Source organism: Pithys albifrons, chromosome 1, assembly GCF_047495875.1.
Source record: "Pithys albifrons albifrons isolate INPA30051 chromosome 1, PitAlb_v1, whole genome shotgun sequence".
Taxonomy (NCBI): domain Eukaryota; kingdom Metazoa; phylum Chordata; class Aves; order Passeriformes; family Thamnophilidae; genus Pithys; species Pithys albifrons.
In genome coordinates, this window is record NC_092458.1 from 113,195,848 (window position 1) to 113,213,320 (window position 17,473).

The 17,473-nt window shown below is 44.0% G+C and overlaps 1 protein-coding gene across 1 annotated transcript; it reads right to left on the reverse strand.

Moving 5' to 3' along the window:
* Positions 1-5,835: 5,835 nt before the first annotated feature.
* GPA33 (glycoprotein A33) lies at positions 5,836-17,362 on the reverse strand. The gene is made up of 7 exons (XM_071573053.1): positions 17,208-17,362; positions 12,512-12,663; positions 11,289-11,499; positions 10,609-10,767; positions 8,282-8,395; positions 7,305-7,428; positions 5,836-6,745 (listed from the first exon to the last, which is right to left on the reverse strand). The coding sequence occupies exons 1-7, from the start codon at positions 17,254-17,256 to the stop codon at positions 6,664-6,666; spliced, it is 891 nt and encodes a 296-aa protein (XP_071429154.1). The 5' UTR covers positions 17,257-17,362; the 3' UTR covers positions 5,836-6,663.
* Between the last annotated feature and the right edge of the window lie 111 nt (positions 17,363-17,473).

Here is a 17,473-nt window from a genome sequence, read left to right on the forward strand (position 1 = left end):
CTGTGGAGTAAAAGGGTTCCCTGCGTTTGTATGGAGTTGTTCAGGTTCTGAATGTTTCTTAACTGACAGTCATTGCTCTGTTGAAGTTTCAAAACACACAGAACTGTAATCTGTGAATTATTTGCTGAGTTCAGCGTTGCAATAAAAGTTTCCTGTTCCAGTTCTAGTGTCGAAGAGAATTCTTCAAAAAGTATCATCAAAAGACTTGTTCAGAGTTAGATACACAAACCTAAGGACATTTATTATTGTGCTTAAGGCGTTCTATATCAAGACTGGGATAAAGAATCTGAGCAGAAGGGGAGAAATACCGTCAGGATTCCATGGCATATCTCTGCCTTATCACCTGTAACTTAAAATAGCACATAAGCTGTAGAAGTTCTAATTATATGCAGCAGCAGTGGGCTGTTAACTGGAGCAGTAATTCTGACTGTAATAACCAACAACCTGTAGTGGTTTTTTTTTGTAGTGAAACCCATAAAATCTATATCATTAGAATAAGTACATTAATTTGATGTAGCCCATTTAATACTATTATTCTGCATATACTGAGGGGGATTCCCAGCAGCTGTTGAAGGATGATAGAAAATTTTCATTTTGGAGCTCTGCTTCCCTTGCTGTTCTGAAATTTGAAACACTGGTTTCTCCAAAAATAAATTCTGAAAAATAATTTCTGGAAAATAAACACAATCAAATAATACTTCTCTCCTTTAAGCAAAGGAAAGTAAATTCTCTTCAGAGTGAGTATCTGATACTGAAAAATAAAGCGTGTTAATACAGAGTAACAGCACCTACTGCTTCTAGGCGTGTAAGCTGTGGATTAACTGTCCCTTGTGCATTGCTGGCTTGTCCACCTTTCAAGAGACTGCAGAAATTAGGTTTGTGGAAGAAGTTTTTGTTGACCCCTGTCCCTGCTCCAGCATTCTCATAAATAAACACCTGGGTTTGAAATCTTTAATTTGAATTTTGTTTTTGAAAGCTGATCTTCCCAGTAAAGATCAAAGCAAAAGTAGCCTTATTCTTGTCCTCATTCCCATTCAGATGCAACCACAGAAATGGTCCTTCTTGCCCTTCATGTGCTTCCCCAAACTGAGCTTTGGGTTGGCTTTCCTGTCCCCACACCTGCACACCCACACACCATGTCTCTGTTTCTCCCCAGTCACTTGTCCCTGCTGCCATCTCTGTGTTTCCTTTTCATGGGAGAATTTTGTTGGGAGCCTTTTGGTCAACCTTTGCTTTTTTTTGCCTGTTTATCTTGGGGGAGGTGATACTTGAAAAGGCAACAGGCTCACCTGGACCTATTTTCTCTTCAGGACCATGTGCCACAGGACTCTCTCAAGCAGATCTCTGAATGAGGCTAAAGACTACAAATTCCTGTGGGCTGAAAGCTGGCAGTTCTGCTCTCTGCATTATGACTAGTTATGTTGTCAGAGGGTCATTGCTGTGTCTAGTAAGGTTAATTTTTGTTACATCTTTAGCAACATGTCAGTCTTCAAAATCTTGAAAGGTGGAAGCAAGGCAGTAGTTTGGTGGGGATTTCTGGGTGGAGGGTCTGTCAACTATTGGGCTTTGCTGTTAGGGTGCATGTCAGACTGGAGGAAGCAGTGCTGAGATCCTTGGTTAAATGGCACAGTTGATACTCATCCCACGGGGTGTGTTCTGTGACAGCTCCCCCAGAGTGAGGTCCAGGCTGAGCCAGACCCAGCTGGAAATCTTCCTTCCAGCGTCAGGGACCCTGAGCAGTCCATCAGGTGGTGGTGTGTGCTGAAGGGCAGATTCTCTGAATAAGTATTTGTGTTGGGTGAATGAAAATCTGTGTTCCAGGAAGCCCTGGCTCCATTTTCTTGCACAGTAGTTGTAGTTTTCTGTTCCTTGATATCTTTAGGAAAATCTGCATAGTTATCACAGAGGGACTCTGCTTTTGGACCTGTTAGGATTAGCCCTTTTAAATGCAACTTTCTGCTAGCAAGAATTGCAAACTTTGCCCAAAAGTGAAGTGGCTGAAGTGCGTGTGTGAAACTGGGTTTAACTTCTGTTGATAGATAGAGGTAGATGCAGCTGAACTGCAGAGGTTTTAACATCATCTTTCCATTTGTCACAGTAAATGCACAGTAGTGGAGCAGGAGGAAAACAAGTTTGTTATCTGGTTTCTCCCCTCTTGATGACTTCTGCAGGATTATCATCCCTCACTGTCACTCTAGAATGGCCAGCCAATAAGTTTTATTCCAGTGATTTAGTAAAATGAAGAAATGGGCAAACACTGCTGTTAGTCGAACTCTGTGTTATCTCTGTTCCCTCATTTTTCCTTGGTTCTGTCTTAGAAGGTCTCACAAACTTCTTGAGCTGCCATTTTCAAATAATCCCCCTCAATCCCTGGTGAACAGGTGAAATGCAGGAGAGAGGAGTTACAGATTCTCTTGTGTTCCCTTATACTGGGCTATAATAAATTTAGTACTGGTTCCAACACATCCAGAATTATTCTTGACAGTTTGATCATTGTACTGTGAACTTCATCAGCTAGAAGACTGCCTCTGTGTCTTTTCTGCAACAGATGATACAAATAAATAGAAAAGGAGTTCTGTTGCTCTAGCAACAAGAATGGTGAGATAATTAACTCTTATCTGAATTGTACTGAATGTTGGAATGGGCTATGGAGGGAGAGCTCCTCTGTAATACTGGAAATGCTTCTCAGGATCCTGAGAAGAGTGAGGAAGGCAGTGAGAGCACACCTTGGGGGCTGTGTGGGAAATGGGGAGGGGTGGAATCCCTGGGGGGAGCTCTGTAGGATAAAGGAGTTCATTAAGGTTGGCATTTCATCAAGGACAGCATCTCCCAAACAGAAGGGCAGTTCAGGAATGCAGGTGGATTGATTTGGGGAGTGTCTTGTGTTTATAGAGATCTCATGGCTGCACCCCAGTCCCAGTGCAGTGTAAGGGAGTTACAAACAGGAGGGGGCTACAGAGGAAGAGTCCACAAATAGTGGCCAGGTCTGAAGGGATGGTGTTTGGAAAGTCAACTTTGATCTGGAGCTGATGCTTGCAAGGGATCAAGGTCAACAAAAGAGCTTTTAAGACTGTTAGCAGTAAAAGACTGAACAAGGAGAAGTGGTCCTGGTGCTGCATGATGAGATTTAATAACATGACTGCAGTAACAGAGAAGGCTGAGGTGCTCAATACCCTCTCTGTTTCAGTCTTATCTGATAAGGTCTCCCAATTCTCTGTACTCAGGAGGGATTCCACGAGGACAGCAGCAGTGGGTGAAGAGGGAGTCAGGGATCAGTTGGGAGTTCTGGGCCCATCCAAGTCCCAGAGCCAGATGGGATGCATCCAAGGATGCTGAGGAAGCTGCCTGGGACCCTTGCAAGGCTGTTCTCTCACCCTGGGGAGGTCACAGACAGTCCACAGCTATGAGAGGCAAATACCACACCCCTCTGTCAGAAGGGGGGTCTGTGAAAGCACAGGTTGCTCAGCTCTACTGGACTCCTTAGAAAAATCATGGAACAGTTAATCTTGGAACACATTTTTGGGTACATGAAGGAGGGGAAGGGGGCTGGAAAGAGTCAGCATGGATTTGCCCTGCTTGACCAGCCTGGTTGCTTTCCATGATAAAAGAAAGTTGAATAGCCTACAGTAAATCACTTTTAGTTGTGTAAAAGGGTAAAGTAGGAATTTACTTTTCTGCCTGGTCCTACATTTTCTTCCTACTTCCTTCCTTTTGAGGGAAGTGAGTAGTGAAGTGAGTTAATGTATATAAATAACTCCTCACTGTCTAAACTACCTGAAGGGAAGTTCTGGCCAGGTGGGGGTTGGTCTCTTCTCCCAGGCACTCAGCAATAGCACAAGGGGGCACGATGGGCTCAAGCTCTGCCAGGGCAAATTGAAGTTGGAGAGCAGAAGGCAATTCTTTGCAGAGAGAGTGCTCAGGCATTGGAATGGGCTGCCCAGAGACGGGGTGGATTCCCCATCCCTGAAGGTTTTTTAACTGAGCTTGGCCGTGGCCCTGAGTGCCATGATCTGGTAAAGGGACTGGAGTTGGACCAAGGGTTGGAGTTGATGATCTCGGAGGTCTTTTCCAACCCAATCCATTCTATGATTCTATTATTAACTCTGGAATTAGTTAAGTATCACTGGCTTTCTCCATCTTCCTTCCAAATAAGTTATTGCTGGTTTAATTTTGTTTCAGGTTGTGGATACACTACTGGTAACTCTTGGAGTTATTCCTGCTTCGAAAGACACACAAGACAGACAAGTAACTAGTCACAGAAAAGCCTTGGAGTAAGATAGAAATTTGAATGTGTTTCTGTTTAACAAGTTGGTTGAGGAAAAACACATAAAGCATTCTGATAAGTGCACTCACTTCCAAGATACTAATCTTATTAAAAAAAAAGAAAAATAATAAGCAGCACTGCATTATCTCAGCCATATCTTCATGAGCTATCAGTTTATTTCTCAGTGTAGATCTGAGCTTAGCTTAGTGTTGCAGAACTTCACGCAGTTCTGTTTTAAAGATTGTCCAGTTGGACTCTCTTGCTTTTCCCCTGCTTGTTCTTATGGAACCTGCTTACAGAGAACTGAATTCACAGCTTTGGGGGTCATTATGTAATTTTTTCTGCATTTTGTGCCTGGTTTCTTCAGATAACTTAGTGCGGGTTTGCTCATCTGCTTTTTTCCCTGTGCCTGACATGGCCAGTGTGTGAGTGTTGCTTCAAGGCTTCAGCAAAACAGCAATTCAGCTTCACACACCCTAAAAGTGAAGGGTATGGAACAGGTAGCTCAGTGTTACAATGGTTTAGTGGCCAGAGCCAGTTCCTGGCTATAAACACTGCTGATAATTGTCATGTCCTTTCGCTGGTCATTCTAAATAATATATTACAGAATCCACACTATTACCCCTCAGCAAAGCCCTCTTCAGCTACAGGGTTTTGGTGGAGGGAACAGGGCGTGCTGACTAATGTCTGTAACACTGATAAAAGAAATACCTTTTGTTGCACAGTAGAAAGGTGTTACAGTGCTAATTAGATAATTCACATTACACTTGCTTGGTACAAAAGGCAGTAAAATACATACCAGCTCTGTTTCTAAGCCATGCACTTCATTTTTTATCTGCCTTCAGCTTCTCTGTACAACCTTCTTTTTCAGTCATCCATTTTTGCAATGTTTTGTCATGCATCATGGGAGAAGGTCCTCAGAATGTCTTGCTGAGCTGCATTTTGGAATTCTCATCACCAGAGAGATCTGGGTTTGCATGTTCTTTGTAAAGACCTCCTGCTGTTGGCCTTTACAGTTGTTATTGCCACAAATGAGTAATTGTATTTTAAGCACTGTGTAAAACAAAGGCAGCCAGAAAGCAAACCAGAATAACAGTTCTGGTAGGGTGATTTTCATAGTTCAAAATCTAGAAAATGCTGGTCATGTGTAGGAGGATTGCTGGTTCTTCTTTGAAGTTAAATTTTAGATTTTCATTACAGAAACTATTTGAGAGTAAAGGGTATGTGGGAGGCATTGCAGCAAGTTTCTGAAACTCCTGAAGATGCAGGAAAGAGTTTTGGAAGGATAAATATTTTACTTTAAGTAATTTATTGAACATGTCTTTAAAAAAACAAAACCACAACAGACAAACAAAAACCCACCAACCAACCCCAAACCAGCTGTTAATTAGCTTTGATGCCTCATTGACAGTCATTTGGACAGGCAGTCTACTCTCTTCCAAAGATTCTCTCAAGGTTTGCAGAGATCTTGAACATACAGTGCTCCTGATTAAATTGTTACAGTTTTGAATAAAAAGGTATTTTTCTTTCTTCCCTCCCCTTCCCTCCCCTTTTTTCTTAATTAGAGATGTACTTGCCATGCACATGCTGTCACACTGTCATTTTTTCAGAAGCAGCAGCAGGAGCAGAGGACTATTTCTGACTTGCCCATGCAGTAATCAGGAGGAAAGAATAATGTAATGAAAAATCAGTACTTGGGAACTCTGAAATCAGAAATTCAGGAGTCTGACAGTATCCAGGCTACTGGACTGTTTCTGCATCTTACCAGCTGCCAATTACAAGTCCGTCTGACTTCTTACCTTACCCGTGCACTGTTGTCCCAAACAGGAGACTTTCATTGGTCATCTATGAATTTTTCCCAAGTCTTTATTTATGTGTGCATGTATAATATATACAAAGAACACATTTGATAAAATGTCCTCAAAAATCACTTTGCTCCAACCTCCACAGAAAAAGCTGCTGTTCTGGGCAATGCTGTAAGCTGTGACTTTTGCCTGGCACTGTAAACAAAACCACCCTTCCCTGATGAATTGCAGGTGCTGACCTTGAAACCTTCTGTGGATCTGGGGATACAGCAGCAACTCTGTTCTCCAAATAGGCCTGATTGGTTTCTTTTTTCAGAAAGAGGGGAGTCCAGAAGACTGGTTATTTTTGGGTGGCTGGATCAAACAGTGCTCCACACGTGTTTTTCTGCTGTGAGGTTCTGTATCAGTACTCATTGTACATAAAGCACTTCCTTGCAGGGAAACAACAATGTTCTCTCCCAGAACTTGAAGGCAGAGCCATTAGTTTTCATTTTATTATTCACTTCTTGCAGTAAGAAAGAGGGATTGATTTCTTTTCTGCAGTGATGTCTGTGCCTCAGCAAGTCCTGAAGATGGCATTGGCCTCCTGCTTCTTCATGCATTCTCAGCATCCTCCTCTTCGCTCTGATGCCTTGTTGGCATCTCCTTGGATGGTTCATGTCTCTCTTCTCGCTCCCTAAAACATTTTTCAGGAGTAGAGATGTTAATTAAAACCAGCTAGAAACTGTAGTCGAGATTTTGTTAGGAGGGTTTTACGCTGCTCTAAGCTGCTCTGGAACTGCACCAAACAGAACTCCATAAATCATAGAATCAGTGGGGTTGGAAGAGACCTCTGAGATCATCAGGTCCAACCCTTAAGCCAACCCCACTTTGATTGCCAGATCATGGCACTAAGTGCCATATCCAGTCTCATCTTAAAAACCTCCAGGGTCGGAGAATCCACCACCTAATGAAACCTTGCTGGTGATGCAAGAGCTCTGTTTTGGTTTTTAACAGCATTGTGTGCTAAATCAGCTCCAAGGTTTTGGTTCCACCCCAGAGACCACAAAGGTGTGGGGATGTACTCCCTGAGCAGAGATGGGAGACACTAGGCTCAAACTCAAAGGAGAAGCAGTGCACACTCTCCTTGATTTCTTTTTCCTCCTGTGCTTGCTACTCCGTTTGTTGATGCCAGAGGGAAGAGGAGAACCCTGTCTATGTTCGTTCATCCTTGCAGGGAAGGGCAGGGCACTCACGTCATCTCGTAGTCGTCCTTGCCCTCCTGGCGGCAGCAGCAGCAATAGGCCAAGATCCCGATCACTATGAGAGCAGCCACGGCGCCCCCAATGATACCGGCGTACAGGGCTATGTTCATGGAGGCTACAGGGCAAGGAAACAATTAGCCCTCTGCACAGAGAGTGATGTCAGGGGACATCAGCGCAATCACTGGGATGCAAACCCCCCCACCAGGTGTCAGAGCTCACTACCAGATCCAGGCTGAGTGGAAGCCACATTTATTTGGCTACAGCAACTAGAATTAATTCTGTAGGGTAGCTGATAAGTCTGCAGGAGCAATTAGATAGTGGTAGCCTCTGGATCTAAACAACTGCTGTGTGTATGTATGGCCAGACTTCGCGAACGAAGATTTGGGAAGGGCTCTCCCCACGTGCCCTTCAAGCCTGCGCAGTGGATTTTTTAGGTGAGGCTCAGCGTGCACAGAACTTGCCCCACCATTTAACTCCTAAGGTCCATCTGCCATGGCCGAGCGACCTTGGACAGTGACAGGGAAGTCCTCGGGACTGTCACAGCACCCGGTAGTGACCGGGGCTGACCCTGCTGAGCATCCGAGATCTGACGGGATCGGAGGGCAGGGAGGCATTGAACTGCCAGGGGATGGTCCCCACTGAGACTCGAACTCAGGTCCTTGGGATTCAGAGTCCACAGTGCTCTCCTTTACACCACAGGACTGCCCCACAACTGCTGTACTTTGTTGATAAAGGTTAGTTTCAGACTTTGCAAGCTCAGTCCTGTCTCACTAGCATTTTTTTGTCATTTGAGAACTAACTCTATGAGTCAGTGAGTGTTCTACTAGCACTAAACCAGTGGAAAGGGTCTCTTAAAGGTGTGCAGGAACCAGATAACAAACTTGTTATTCCCCTCCCTTAATCCTTTGACTCTTTGCTCAGGTGGTTTCTCTGGTGCTGCTGTTGCAGTGAGCAGCCCCATCTCTTACGTGGCACAATGCTGACTGTCATGTTGCAGAATTCCGTTCCCACGACGTTTTTGGAAGTGCAGATGTAAAAGCCAGAGGTATCTGCTGAGACGTTCCTCAGAGTTATTAGCTCCCCTGTTGTGAAACATAAGGCCAATTCGAGAGAGAAAAGAATTAGGGAAGGAAGTGGGACAGCAGCCCTGCAATTCCAGCTCAGGGGAGTTGGAGTGAGAAGAGGTTATTAAAGCTGATGGATTGCTCTGCCCTGCTCAGGAGCTGCCATGCTCATCGCTGGGTTTTGGTGTGATTTGTGGGAGGACAAACAGAACTGCGCTGTTTAGATTACAGGGAGTGTGTGGTATTTGAACATTCCTTCTAGAAAGAAAATCTAGGTGGAGGATAGAAAAGTGTGTGTGCTTAGTGAAAGCTTTTTTTTTTTGCATTGAATTTTGCTGAGAAATTTAAGCTTCCCAAACCAGCATCTGGTTTTCAGAGCTGGCCCTCTAGTGAATTAACTTGTAAAACAACAAAAAGCTCTTAAATCCTCCAGCTTTTAGGATTTCAGATCTGAATTATTTAGCATAGGGGGAAAAGTTTTCTATTCTAGGAGGGGCCACACAGGCTGTGAAAATAAACAAAGGAACAGAAATGCACTGACATTCTGTTGTGATTACTGGTGTTTTCTGTCCAGCCTAACAGAGCTCAGAACAACAGGCTGAAGCTCAGCTCCATTTGCTCAGTCAGTTCCTGTTTGTTACATCTCCAGCTGATGTTTGTGTGTGTATTCCATGCTTTTGTGATAAAGGTGCAGATCTCTGCTCTAAAAGCAAAACACTGAATACTTTCTGGTGGCTTTCCTGTTTTATTTCCCTGTGATTGCACTTCTTTCTGTTTAGTCTCTGCTGGCACCTAGTGCCAGTAAGTAGAAGAGCATGGGAACTAAGAAATTGCAAACTATAGGCTTGATTATTTTTATTTTCTTGTATTCTCTACATACTTCCCATGGTTATTTATCTCTTGTCCTTTTTGGTTTGTTGTTTTTTGGTTTTGGGGTTTGTGTGTGTGTGTGTGATGTTTGTATCTCTCAGAGTTGCAGTCTGTAATTGGAATGTAAATCCTACTATTAAATCAAGAGGGAGTTAAATTGGAAAAAACGTGGGTCAGACACTCGGTATTGGAGCGTTTCCTGAGGGGCTTCTGCACATTTTGCAGTAGCAGGACGTGCTTAGCACAGAAAAAAACCTGCTTGTAGCAACAGTCCATCCAGCTTGGGGAGAAGGGGACAGAGCTGGGACGTGGGCGCACTGATGGAAACAGAAGCGAGGTGGAAATGGATCGGGAGAGACTCATGTCCCAGGGAAGAGCGGGATGGCAGCAGGAGGAGGCAGCGGCTGCCCTGGCAGGTCTCGGTGTGCTCAGCGCTGTGTGCGATGCGCTGGCACCGCTTAGTGGCCAGTGGGATGAATGAAGTTCGTGTCCCTGGTGCTATTTCGTGCTTTACATATTTTATGCAAGGATCCGCTATGAGTGCTGAGTATCCTGCTGAATCTCATGATATTTAGTTCACCTCCACAGCGATGCTGCAGTGAGTTAAACAGAGACGGGTAGGCTCAGATACTTCTTTTTGAAGCTGGATAAGCCAGCAAAAAACAAAGGTTGTTTAATGGAATAAATATGAGTGCTTTGTCAATCCTACACTCATCAGATCACACTTAAGAGTATTAAACCCTCATTTCTGTACAAATAGCTCTACCAAAGGTCCTGCCATGGAAATTCAGGTTCTTTTTCTGATTTAAAAGGAAAGCAAATAAAATATTTGGGCCTATATGTCAGTCCTAAAGAGCCAGAAGCCTCTTTTATGCTCAAAGCAGGATTGGTGTAATTTTCTCACACCACCTTCCTCTAGGTGAGGAGTCACCTCTGGAAGTAAAGTCACTTCTAGAGCCAACTTTTGTTTCCTGCACTCTAGAAGGTGATCTGGTCACTGTCAAGCAAGCTGGGATGTGAAGACAAATCAGTTAGAAAAGTCAATGTTCCTCATGTTAAGCCCCACTTACAACAGTAGCTGCGAGGTAATTATTTGTGGCTGACCCGGAGAGAGCCAGATTTCTCACCAAGTGAGAGCTAAAGGTCGAATCTTACTGACCATTCTTACTTCAGGTAACAGTGTTTCTCCCCCTGCTAAGTTACTCCTGTCTTGTATCAAAAGGACAACTTCTCAAAATTGTGGTTGGGGAACAATCTAGAAAAAGCCTGAAGAGTATTTGCACTGTATTTGCATTTCAAAAATCTTTTCAAGCCCCATCTGCAAAGAGCTCAAAGACTTGATACCTTTGAATTTCACGTACCTTCTGTTTTTTCTAGTACACGGGGCTCATTGCGTACATTGAAGCTCTGCCAGGTGTATTTGGGCTTTGGGGAGCCCTCCTGAGAAACGCAGGTTAGATTGATTGTCTGCCCGTACTGTGGTGTCCCCACAATGCTGCAGTCAGGCTTGGATGGTGCAACTGAAGGGAGAAAAAAGGAAGTAATTTTATTAATCAGAAATAGTTTCTTGTTTCAGCCCATCTCCTGCACCTGTGGTTTCTCCTCTTGCTGAACAAAGGCTGGTCTTGCACTCACCACCTTCTTCTCAAAGGAACTCCAGGGAATTTATACCTAATTTGTTTCTCTCTTCTTGGCACTGAGAAGCCAAGAAGAAATTCCAAGATGCTTTTTAGAGTATGTCTAATAGTGTTAGGTATCCCCTTCTTTGATAACTGGAGTATGAGAAGCCACAGGGGGGATGAGGAATGCTCTGTAATGAGGCACGGATTATTAGCAAAGTGAACTATGCAGCTCTAAAGACTGTTTTCTACAGCTGGGTATCTAAGGGAGTCACATGCTCAGCAGGGAAAGACCAGAGATGGAATTGTGGAATGACACCTTTCTTTTTTTTTCCTTTTTTAAATTAAAAAATCTGTTGTTTAAAACAATGTGGGTATTGGAGGAAGGGCAGTTCTGCACGGGCTGCCTCCCTCGTGCTTACCCAGGACAAAGAGAGACATGAGTACACTCTTCCGGGGTGGGTCCTCCCGCAGGCGGACGCTGCACACGTACGTCCCGTTGTCCTCCATGGTCACCTCCTTGATGGTGATACTGATGTCCCCACTGTTCACATCCCCACTGAACTGGATACGGTTCTCATAGCCCTCACCATACTGCACATCTCCATCAAAGTACCTTGTGACAGCATCAGTCTGGTAGAGAGGGACGGAAAGGGATCAGCCTTTGTTCCTTCTGTGCAGGTCTACAATGTAACTCGATGAATTAGCCCACTCTTAAGAGCAGCTTGGAAAAGAGGACCTTGAACTGCACCAGTTTGACAAAATGCCAAGAAACACATCGAAATTCAGAATCCCAGACAATTCTGAGCTAGAAGGGACCCACGAGGATCATCGAGTCCAACTCTTAAACAGCTCATACAGAAGATTGAACCCATGACCTTGGCATTATTACAACCAAGTTTTAACCAAGAGTCCCCTTCTCCCACCTTATGTGAAATCAGAAACAGCTGATTTCTTTTTGCTGGGGCTTTTTCACCTTTCCTCTCTATGGAAGGACAATGTGAGACTTGTCTGAGATCCATATGTCAATCAAATTGCCCAATGCTTACACAAATTATTCCAGCAAGGGTCTGCAGAGAAGAAACCCTTGGCAGCTCTTCCAAGAAGATCTCCAAAGGCTGCTTCCCCTCTCACTAATTCCCAAAAAGTCAAGGAGAGCTTCAGAAGTCTCCCTACCTTTAAATACTCCATATGAATGTAGGAGACCTCCAGAATCTATGTACTGTTACCATTAAGAATCTCTCCATGCACTGTTACCATTAGCTTGAAAATTGTACATAGTAACAAAGATACACACATATATAAATATATATGTATAATACACATACTTAAAAATACATGTATCTTTTTCGAAGTTATTTGAATATTTCACTTTAATTGATGCAAACCCCACAGTACATACAGTGATGTATCCTCAATAAACAGTTGTAAGACCAAGAGAGAGGAAAAAGAAGGGTGTGGCTTGCCTAGTACTGTGCAATAGGTGCAGGATAAGTTGCATCTCAATCAGCATTTGTTTGTGTAGTTCTGAGATTAAAGAAAGTCTGGAAGAAACATCTTTCTTCCAACACACATTCCCACCCACAGTCCTGCTTCCATCTCCCCTACCACCCCCTTCTCTATTGAGTGTTCCTTCATGATTTACCGGACTAATGAGTTTCTTCCAGACAACAAAGTCTCCTGTGACAATGTTGTGATTGGTGTGAAAATTGCAGGGCAGAGTCGCGTCCCTTCCTCTCGCCACCTGTATCTGCTGGGCAGGTGCTTCCACAGTGAGGGCCTCGGCAGACACCAGAACTGGTAAGAGAATAAATTCTCAGCAGCAACAACAACATCTGGGTTCCATGTTTTGTCTCTTTGGCCTTCTCAGGTGCCAGAGTAACCCCACATTCCGTGTCATTCATGACATTCCCCACTGAGCAAGAGGTGGCTGATTGACTATGAGAAGCTGCTGTACAGCACGGCTAAGAGCTAAACTCTGTTCTCCATTCCTTGCTTTGAGGAAGAGAAGGAAAGAAAAGAAGAAGGTTCTTTGCCTGGACATATATTGTTAAGGAGTTTAGAAAGATATTTTGGGTTTTTTTTCTTTGTGTGACTGACATCCTTTGACAGTTCAGCCTATACAGAGGGAGACAGATAAACAGATACTGCGAGTGCATCAGCAGTCTTAAGGATTCAGGCTAAACGAACAAACTGATACTGTCAAAATTCAGGGATCAGGAAATAACTTGCCTCAATCCATAGAAAAGTGACATTTTGTGCTACAGAATCAAAACCTGGTCATGCAATATCCTGAAAACAGTAAAACCTAGAAAAGCAAAACGTGATTGAAAGAAACAAGGGAAGAACAGCTCATAGTTTTTAAAAATGAGTAAAGCAGTAGTCACCTTTCCCCAAGAACTCAAGCTCCTGCCTCTGGAGCACTGGAATAGCTGAGGGTTGAATAAAACAGAAACCCCTCTCCACACTCGTGAAGCACTCGGGGCACAGGGCAGGTGGTTCTTGTATCCATCTGACTTGCTCTAAATTCATCATGTCTGATCATTACCTAGTGGGCAGGTCTCAGTTGTTCTCAGAATTGAGATGGCCATTCATCTCTGCCCTGCCATAGATGACCTTCATGCCTGTGGAAATCCATTACTAAAAACACCTTCTTTCTCCTGACAGCTTTGTGTGGATTCTGTGTTTGGGTTGGTTTGTTCATGGGTTGGGGTTTTTTTTCGTTTGTGTGTTTTTTTTAATGGCACCAAACTGAATCATTTGGAAAAAATGCCAATGGAAAGAAAGGAAGTGCTGCTCAGGGGCACTCCCATGGCAAAGAGGCACATGGTGCAGCAGGGAGGGAAGTTAAGGAGGGCAGAGATGTTTGCTTCCCCAACAAGGGGCATGCATGTGGTGAGGCAGGTTTGCTTCCCTGGAGAGCATTTGTCTGAAAAGCTGCCATTTAGCAAACTTTGAGTCCTCATTCTGCCATATCTTTGTCCAGATTAGATCTATAAGGAAGTGTAATGTGTAAGGGAGAAAGCAAAGAATGTCTAGATTCCCCCTTGAGTTGCAAACTGGCTGTGAGTCCCTGCTGTTTCAGACAGGGAAAGCCCACAGCCACTTGCATCAAGTCACTAAAAGAAAGCCATTGGCGAGTTCAGCATTGCCAGATCCTCAACTGGCAGTGAATGATAGAAAATAACAGTGTAGGGACCCACAAGGTTTTGTTGTCACTGAGCTAAGAACCTGCAGGTAGCAATTCAGGTAATTACAGTGGCACAGGAATCTGCTTTTAGCCGAGTTCTCCTCTTTCTGCATCCCCTGCCACCCAGCCAAGCTGTTCTGTGGTCTCGCACAGTTCATCAGCTACAGGTGTGTTTTAACCTCTTCCTCAGAGACATGGCAGTGGTGGTTTCTGTTCCCTCAGAGATTATTCCATTTACAGCTGCTGACAGCTATGAGAAGGGCACCAGCAGGGCAAAGTCTTTCTGACATGCTTTTATTGCAGCCACTCCCAGACCTTCCCTTGCTCTGGAGCACCTAGGGCAAGGCCCATGTTTGCGTAGTCCAGGGGCTTTCTGACTGTTCTCATGTCTCCTCCCAGTGAGAGCTTTCTCTTTGCTTGTTGCAACTGGATAGAAGTGCTTTCCTGCATTTAGGTGAAAAGCACCACTGTCTGTACCAGGAGATGGAGCAAATCCATTTCCTGATCCTTTTGTCACTCCAGCTGATCCCACTGACAGGTTAACTGAGCCCTGAGGCAGAAAAGAGACTGCCCAACCCTAAGGCTTCGTTTCCTTCTTCCATTTGAATGACTCAAATCCCTCAATAAATGAGGTATTTCATTTTTGTCCAAACATGTCTTTGGTGGTGCAGAGCTGGGGAACAGCTGAACCAAACATCACATGCAGGAGACACATCCCATAACAAACAAGGCTGCTTTTCCATCTGTCGCTGTCACCCAATGCCTCTGATGCTTCTCCTGATGCTCTCTTTTGTCATCCACATCTCTTTCTGGATCCCAGAAAGAGCTTCCCTCTCATGGGGAAGCTGCAGAGTTCCATTCTGGGATGCTGTTTACTCACACTGACTTCCCCCTTCTCATCACATTTCACTTCATAGTCAGCATATCTAAAAATTGTGGTTTATATTTCAAGGATTTGAGGGCTTTTTTCTGAGGGAACACAGAATTTAGTCCAAGTATGGCTGGATGGAGGGGAAGCCAATTCTGAAAGAACTCCAGAAAAGAAGACAAACAGCCTGTGTACTACTAGAGAGATGGTTACTTAGAGTTACTTTTCTTTGTGTTACCAGTTAGTACTTCTATAACATTTCAAGAAGTTGAGAAAGGTTTTATCTCCCTCTGCTCAACTTAAAGATTGTTGCTTGTACAAAGGAAGAAGAAAATCAAAGTGATGTGTCTCCTTTCACATTCCTCACTCAGTAAGCATTAACAGAGCAAAGGGAAATTAATACAGCTAGAAACAATTAGATAAATATTTTGTTTGCTGAAAAAATGAGATTCTGATCAAGTACAATTATTGTTGATGATTTCTTGTGGTAGATTTGGCTAGTGAGAAAAGTGGGGAAAGAGGAAATATTGTGCTCCACTTTTATAAGGAAACATTTTGATTTTTAATTCCTTTACCTCAGAATTTAGCTGAAATTTAATTCCAGAGTGGGAGAGAGAAAAACCTCTTCATTGTGAAATTTCCAGTAAAAATAAATATTTTCTTTGATTCACAGTGACCATTTGGGTCTCTTCCTTCATGGAGGAGTTCACAGCACCAGTTACTCACACAAGTGCAGTGAAAAGCTGCACTGCATAACTCAGCCAGCACCAAAATCCTGATGCAGCTCTGGCATCCCAGCACTGCACTGCCCTGTGCTGTGCAGGATCTCCCCTCAGGTGCAGTGCAGGAATCTAATACTTTCTCCAAACATTTTTCACAAGCCAGTATTTTAACACTGAATTATTACTATTTGAGTTCTGCCCAAACAGGCAAGAGGAGCTTCATCCAACATACAGGTTTCTGTTCTGAAAAGTTGCCCATTCAGAATTTCATAGAATTATAGAATGGATTGGGTTGGAAAAGACCTCTGAGATCATCAAGTCCAACCCTTGGTCCAACTCCAGTGCCTTTACCAGATCATGGCACTCAGTGCCACGGCCAATCTCAGTTGAAAAACCTCCAGGGATGGGGAATCCACCCCCTCTCTGGGCAGCTCATTCCAATGCCTGAGCACTCTCTCTGTAAAGAATTTTTTTGTGCTCTCCCACTTCAATTTCCCCTGGCAGAGCTTGAGCCCATCGTGCCCCCTTGTCCTATTGCTGAGTGCCTGGGAGAAGAGACCAACCCCCACCTGGCCAGAACTTCCCTTTGTATAGAATGAAAGGTGAGAATAATGAAGGAGAATGAATACCACTGGTATTACACAATTTACATAATGATCATCAAGTCATGACCCAGGTCACATTTGTTGCATATAGAGCACTTCCACTTTTTCTAATTACATTAAACTTTGTGAATTTCCTTCTTGTGGCTCCAATTGTTGAAGTGAGGGTTTCAGGATTTTTGGTTAACAAAAACCCAAGCAATTTCCATGTGTGTAACTTGGTGTGGAGCCTGGAAGAAGGTGCAGGAACAGTGGTAGGAGAAGATGAGATGGGAAAAAAACAGTGGAACTGGGGCTGAAACTGCTCTGTAAGGCAGAGATGAGAAAGGGCAGGACTGATGAAGGCCAAGCGTGAGCTGGTTGGTTTACTTGCTTTGGTAGGAATCCTTGTGTATCCCCTTGGTGTGAGGAATACACAGGGATCACAAGTTGCATCAGTGAATACTCAAACAGTACAGTTTAGGCTACAGAGATGTTCAGTGCATGCAGATTTATGTACAGAGGAACAGAACCCAAAGACTCAAGGCCAGGCTGGATGGGGCTCTGAGCAACCTGGTCTAGTGGAAGGTGTCCCTGCCCATGGCAGGAGGTTGGAATGAGATTAAGATACCTTCCAGCCCAGGCCATTCTATGATTTTTCCACTCCCAGATGAGGAAGTTCCTTCTTCAGATATAAAAACTGTATTTAACAGAAACAAGTGAAACTGTTTTTAAAAAATATTTTCCGGCCTCATAGCTGGAAAAGAATAGCAATTTTACCCACTGTCTTGCAGCTTTAGGATATACCCATGTGTCTGGGCATGGGGCACAGAGACAGTACACACACTTGTCTGATCATAAACACAGAGGAACGAGTACTAAACAAAAAAGAAACACACAAAGTGCACTGGAGTACTGAGGCTTTGTAGTGCTGTTTCCTTCTACCCAACCCTTGAGGACACAACCAAACTAGTACTCACTTGCACTGAAAACGAACAGCCCAAGTCCTCTCATTGCTGTCCCCCTCATCTCTGCTTTGTTTCACCTCCAGGTGCTCTTCCTTGTAGTCTCTAGGTGGCTGATAAGTAATTGGCTTTAGCTGAAGGGCTGGCGTGCAGTGGCATCCCGGGTTCACTTCCTCAGTCTCTTTTAAGGTGCTTTTCCCCACTCTGCCCCTCCCCTCCCAGCCAGAATGACAAGCCAGATCACCAGTAGGCTTTGACGTTCGCTGCTCCCTGCCTGGGGG

What these genes read in the sequence shown, in the direction of transcription:
- GPA33 (XM_071573053.1), bottom strand. Translation starts at nt 17,256, where the DNA reads ATGAGGGGGACAGCAATGAGAGGACTTGGGCTGTTCGTTTTCAGTGCA. An exon ending in TGTACTAGAAAAAACAGAAG is followed by an intron (nt 8,396 to 10,608) that starts GTACGTGAAATT and finishes GTTTCACAACAG; the next exon opens with GGGAGCTAATAACTCTGAGG. An exon ending in GACAGTCAGCATTGTGCCAC is followed by an intron (nt 7,429 to 8,281) that starts GTAAGAGATGGG and finishes CTTGCCCTGTAG; the next exon opens with CCTCCATGAACATAGCCCTG.